At 38.1% G+C, this 5905-nt stretch overlaps 1 protein-coding gene across 1 annotated transcript; it reads right to left on the reverse strand.

Annotated features, from left to right (window-relative positions):
- Nucleotides 1-807: 807 nt before the first annotated feature.
- Nucleotides 808-5647, reverse strand: LOC109159568. The gene is made up of 5 exons (XM_019307662.1): nucleotides 4997-5647; nucleotides 3514-4380; nucleotides 2595-3050; nucleotides 2192-2381; nucleotides 808-2096 (listed from the first exon to the last, which is right to left on the reverse strand). Exons 1-5 carry the CDS (start codon nucleotides 5477-5479, stop codon nucleotides 1168-1170), a joined length of 2925 nt encoding a protein of 974 aa, XP_019163207.1. The 5' UTR covers nucleotides 5480-5647; the 3' UTR covers nucleotides 808-1167.
- Nucleotides 5648-5905: the final 258 nt, after the last annotated feature.

Raw genomic sequence — 5905 nt, forward strand, 5'->3', positions numbered from 1 at the left:
TGACCAATGCAATTGCCCGGGGCGGAAATAATATTCCTTACGAGCGATTATTGATGAGATTCGTGTACGAAAAGAGCAGTTTGCCTCAGTTTCTCTTCAGTTTGTGCATCGAGAATTAAACGTGCCTGCCCAATGCCCATGAATTAGCTAAGCGATCTTTGTTTATTCCTAGTGGGGTGTTGGTAAAGTATGTTGAGTTTTTTCCTCGTTGCTTTTCTGCACTGTTTTGTACGAACGATTAAGATGGTAATGAAAATTTGCTTCTTTTGTTTTCAAAAATGTGGGAGGTGGTGTGTTTGAGCATCGGTGGAGGCAATTATGGTGGCATTTGATGTAGTAGCTTGTGTATGTGGGTATCTCCCTTCTAAAAAAGCATTCTCATGTCATTGTCGTTACGCGTTGGGAGGAGACTTAGAGAGGTATATATGTCAATACTGGTCGCTATGTAATTATAAGGGAGTAAAGTTGTACATATAACAATGTAGTTGTGAAAGCTAAAGGTTGGCTTAGAAATATTGCACAAAGCATGTTGTGCAATTAGGAAGTAAAGTTGTACATATAACAATGGAGTTGTGAAAGCTAAACGTTGGCTTAGAAATATTGCACAAAGCATGTTGTGCAATTTTGAAGACGTTAACGACGTCTCTTTTTAATTAGAGAGATGGCGTCGTTTTGAGCCATGATTCATACAACTACGTGCACCATGATTCACATAATGAGTGTAATATGTTAATTGCAAACACATAATCTAAATATTATTTTGGTTGAAGATCCATAATGCAAAGTAAACCCTGATCTATGGTATAATTTGCCAATTACCTACAAACCCTTTATAACACATTTAAAAAAAAAAAAATACATAAAAACAACAAAAGGGCATGCTCCATATCTCATGACACTATCTTGTGTAACCTATGGTACTAAGTTCAAAAGAACTACAGTAATTGAATAATCCAACTCTGTAAATTTACAGTTTTGCCTGTGGCTACAGTGGGAGGTGTACTACTCAAGGCCTCGCCAAAGTGATTCTCAGTTCTCCAGTGGGGTTTTCTTGGGGTCTTTAGGCAAAGAATTTCAGCAAATATTCTATACACGCGCAAGAAAGCGATACCTTTTAAATATAGGCAGAGTATATGTGTACAAGTTTCGGGCGTCACCTGAATATGGTTAGAGTTTCTTTGGCAAGTTGTAGTGCTTTTTAATGAACTTCGTTGCAACTTTGTCATTTCGATAACACAAAACACGCAGAATTGTGTTTGGTTCACTTGGACTCCAGCGGCCTGATGTAGGAGGCAATGGCATGGATTTACCCGAGGCACCATAATTCTCTTCCATCACACGCTGAAATTGTGTAATGAGATTCTCAGTGTCTGTATGAAGAAGTTGAAGAATGCCTTTTAAGTTGACTGAATATTTATCTATTAGATCAGATGGAAGGCCATCCCCGTCGGACCAAAATAAATCCATTAGAAACTTGAAATCCTCATCAATTATTGCAGCATCTGGAATAGTGAAAGCACGAAAAGGACCTCCAGCAAGCAAAATCATCGACAACCCCTCAAAAGAAGCTTTCATTACATCAGTAATTACACGGGTCCGCACCCTGTCATGAACGGTTGATGATATGATCTCTAAGTTTTTTTCCAGCTCCTGAAGGAATGGTTCAGTACGAGATGATGAAACATTGCCCACATAGAGGAAATCCCAAAACACATGGCTTAGATCATGAAACACAACTTTGTATGCAATTGTTTCAGAAAGCTGCTTAATTCCCTCGATACAAGCAGATGCTGAAAGCTCAAAACTTTTCCCTAATCCAATGGTCATATTATCATTATGAACACATCCACTATCTCTCAGTTGCGCAATAGTCCTCTTTTCCAGTACCTCCAGTTGCTTACGAATGTGATGCAAAGTGTTAATGCGAACACATAACTGTGGTAAACCAAAGGCATCATTACCATCCAGAGTCCCAGAGTGAGAATTTTTTAGCACAACCATATTTGTCCTTTCTTTCTTCTTGAATACACCAAATATTTTTCCAGTGGCGCATCTAGTCAAAGAAGGTATTTTTGGGATGAAATCACTTTGAGAACCTACAATTAGATCCACAAACAAAGTTGAAAAAAAAAAAAAAATTAATCAATAAATGAATCCTTTGCAGCATAAATCACATTTATGATTTACCTACCACAGCCAGATTTAATGTTGAATATGTAGTTTTGAAGGCATCTATCAAGACCACTCAGTAACTCAGGAAGCAAAGCAGGATGCATTGGAATTGGCAACAAAAAGAATGCTTCCAAAGTCTCATCTATGACACGCAAAGCCTCCACACCAGAGGGAGCAACTCGCTCTTTATTTGCACGAGGATTCCAAATCTATTTAAAGATCAGAAAAGTACAGTTAGCTCATTCTAAGGTTGGGCAAAAGTTGGTGATCAATAAAAATTTTATTATCATGCTCTGAAATCTCTCTTTTGTTATTTTATATCTTTTGAAAAACAAGAGACTTTACTTGTCAAAGTTTCTGGTTCCGATGCATTAACTTAACTCAGAAATGATATACAAAAGCAAAGGGAGCAGTAGATGTACCTCTTGTTGCAGATTTCTCTCAACCCATTCTTTTAGTCTGTCTACCCTTGTTCTTATCCACGATTTTACCAAGTTTACAATTACAGCTTCTGCCTCGAATGGAATCATTTCTTGAATTAATGCCTTCCCTCCATCATCACTTTCTACAGCATCTGCAACTGCCATCTTTACAAGATTTTTTTCTAACTTGTCAGCCGCTATAAGCACCTGTACAGCATCTGGTGTCAATTCATTGATGCTGGAAACAAACTTCTTCAGCTCATCACCATAGCATGCATGAAGAGTAGCCACAGCTACACCAGTTGCAAGAGGGTGCCATCTCTTTAGAACTGGACTGTATATTTCTTTCTCATTAAAAGCCAGATCACTAATATTTTGTGCAAGAATGGAAAGGATTGGGAGAGAATTCCGCTGATTCTTAGAAGACCTCCTGCATGAGATCAATTTCTCATTTTCCTGTCTTTAGATAGAAGAATAGACTTGAGTCATATAAACAATGGAGAAGAATTTTAATGTAGACTATAGCCACACGAGTATATGAATAACAAAACACCACAGAACTAACCACCAATATCAATTTCCCAACAAGGAACAATAAGAACACACGGCTTAGCCAGCATCGCAATGGCAAATTAGACAGGATGAAATTTAATAAATGAAAATGATTCAATCTACAAATAAATTGTAAGTGATGTAAGTGTGTAAGACAAACAGTAGAATGGCAGACAAATCCAATCTTGCTATAATAACAAGGTAGATTATCATCCAGACCTTGATGTCCACTTGAGAAACACCCTAGATTAAAGTGCTAGATATACCAGATACGACATTTCCATATATGAACAATGATTATGGTAGCTACTTCATGTTATGTGTTTACTTTCTGGTTAATATAATCAAAGCTAAAATATTAACTTGCCTGAGTGAAAGCGTTATGCAATGATGACCTGATGTAACTATCAACTCTGTTGTATGCAACATCAACTTCTCTCCTCTTGTTACTATACTCATGCGACATGTCTTCCGCTAATATTTTGGCTGCTGATATTGCAATAGACAACACACTTTGCATGATGTCAATATTGCTCCTGTAATAGCTATTGTGATAAGCTAGAAGCCTTTTTTCAGCCCAACCTAAGATCAAACCGAGTATAGAACTCAAAATCTTGGAGTAAGTTGGATCCTTTGTTGTCTTTCCATCCTTTTGTACTTCTAACAAGAGATTCTCAGCAGCAAAGAGCAGGTCATTTTCATCTTGGCCAATAAAAACATAATGATGGAACAGGACCCATAAAAAACAAATGTTATGCAACATTTGATTTATTCCAAGAACTCCCCAGGTCTTCTTAATGATTTCTAAGACCTCATCAACTTCTTCAATCATGGATGTTGCATCATCAACATCAAAGCAAGCTTTGAGAAGTATTTCATAGAGTCGGAGATTAAATGGGATTCCATCTGCCCAATGGTATACCTGAGAAACAGACCCATCAAAAGACCTGCAGGCAAGCGATGATGCAACATTCCGGAGTGCTTGCATTGAATCACTGTATTTCCCAGTATCTATGGGTTTCACCAAAGCCCCACGTATAATTCCCCTAAGCTGTTGAAACTGTGTGTCTGTCTCATGTAGTGGCAATGATGGATGAAAGAGTAATCCCGCTTCAAGTACCTTTAAGTTCCTTCTCTGCCATGCTTCATAATCTTGCTGACTTGAAAAATCAGAAAGCTTGAGCTGTTGTAATAGCTCCAAGGGCAGAATGTACGACTCAATACGCCTTCCAAGCTAAAATCAACCCAAAGAAGAAAACACCAATTATTGAATGACTAAGTAGAGAATATAAAGCTGAGTCTTTAAGACATAAATTAGTTATATGCACTAAAGAAGCATTCCAATTTTGGCCTCTCAATCTGTTTTCATTTAAGCACTGCAAATCATAACTCCCAATGCATAATTGGCAAAGTAACTAAAAGGTAATGCTACTTGTACCAAATTTTTTACACCAAATCTTGTACTATCTAGCTTCAACTGATTGACTGGTCGGCTAATATGAAAACATGGTAAAAGATTTGGTGCGAAATTATTTATTAAAACATTAACATGAGTCATGGTCACTTGAAAGACATGTAAGAAACATTTTATTTATTATTAATATTATATTTTTCAGACAAGTTTTTGCCATAAAATATTGGAGTAACCAACAAAATTTAACTTTGGCTCATCTGGTTAACTCATATTGCCAGAAAAAAACAAAATGGTTTACTCAAATATATAAATATCTTACTCCAATTTGACCTTAAAATTAAAAATCAGAATTCAATTATTAGTTACAAAATTTGAGCTTAAGATTTTCAGAAGAAAAACTATGAGGAAATTAATCGCAAACACAGTCTTCACTGACCTGTCCGGCAGCTACTCTCAACAACCCTCGTCGGACCCTGGAATCGGTTTGCTCCGAAACATTCATCTGAACCCTCATCAGCTCCCCAACGGTAGAGGCTCGTTTTCGACTTGCTGAGTTCTGAGTCTGATCCGCCGCCACCGCCGAATCGGAACGGTTCTTCTTCTTCGACTTAAACCCAAGCGCCTTCTTCACCTTGCTCGCCGACGACGACTTCTGCAACGACTGCGAAGAAGACGAGGACGTGGAGTCCGACCTCTCGGAATTGGACACGAATTTCAACGGGCGACCCGAGGCGGAGCTCCGGCAAGCCCCGACAACGATCTCGTAGGCGGTTTCCCGGAGCTCGGAATCCGTGAATTCAACAGCCAATTGGCCAAAGGGGCTAGGAATGTGAGCGTCGTTTTGGGTTTCTTGGTGGGAGTGCATCCTCAACTGCGCCTGAGCTTTTGCGTGTCGATTAGCAGAAGAAAGTGCATCCATAGCTGAGAATTAACATGAAGTAGAGAAATTGTAAGGATTGGGGAAAAAGTAGAGAGTGGTATGATGGATTGAAGAAGGGGTTGCTGGAGTTGAAACTTGAAAGGAAAGGAAGGAATTATGTTAATTGAGGTGTGATAAGGAATAACGCGGGTGGAGTTTGGAATTTGGACTGCTTCAATTGTTTTTGTATAGTAGTATGTAACCCGTGATCGCCGCAAATTATTCTCTAACCTAGATTCACTTTGCAAGGACGACTTATGTTCAAATGTTTATAATTTATATAAAATTTCAATTTTGGTCATTATTGGGGCATTGTTAATTTCAGCATCTGATTTTTTAAAATATCAATTTAGTACCTTGACTATGTAATTTTTGTCAATTTTAGTCACTCCGGTCGAATTAACGGTCAAATTTGGTCGAAAAAAT

This window comes from Ipomoea nil, unplaced genomic scaffold (assembly GCF_001879475.1).
Source record: "Ipomoea nil cultivar Tokyo-kokei standard unplaced genomic scaffold, Asagao_1.1 scaffold2833, whole genome shotgun sequence".
NCBI lineage: Eukaryota > Viridiplantae > Streptophyta > Magnoliopsida > Solanales > Convolvulaceae > Ipomoea > Ipomoea nil.

What these genes read in the sequence shown, in the direction of transcription:
- LOC109159568 (XM_019307662.1), bottom strand. Translation starts at nt 5,479, where the DNA reads ATGGATGCACTTTCTTCTGCTAATCGACACGCAAAAGCTCAGGCGCAG. An exon ending in TGCATAACGCTTTCACTCAG is followed by an intron (nt 3,051 to 3,513) that starts GCAAGTTAATAT and finishes ATCTAAAGACAG; the next exon opens with GAAAATGAGAAATTGATCTC. An exon ending in CAACATTAAATCTGGCTGTG is followed by an intron (nt 2,097 to 2,191) that starts GTAGGTAAATCA and finishes ATCTAATTGTAG; the next exon opens with GTTCTCAAAGTGATTTCATC.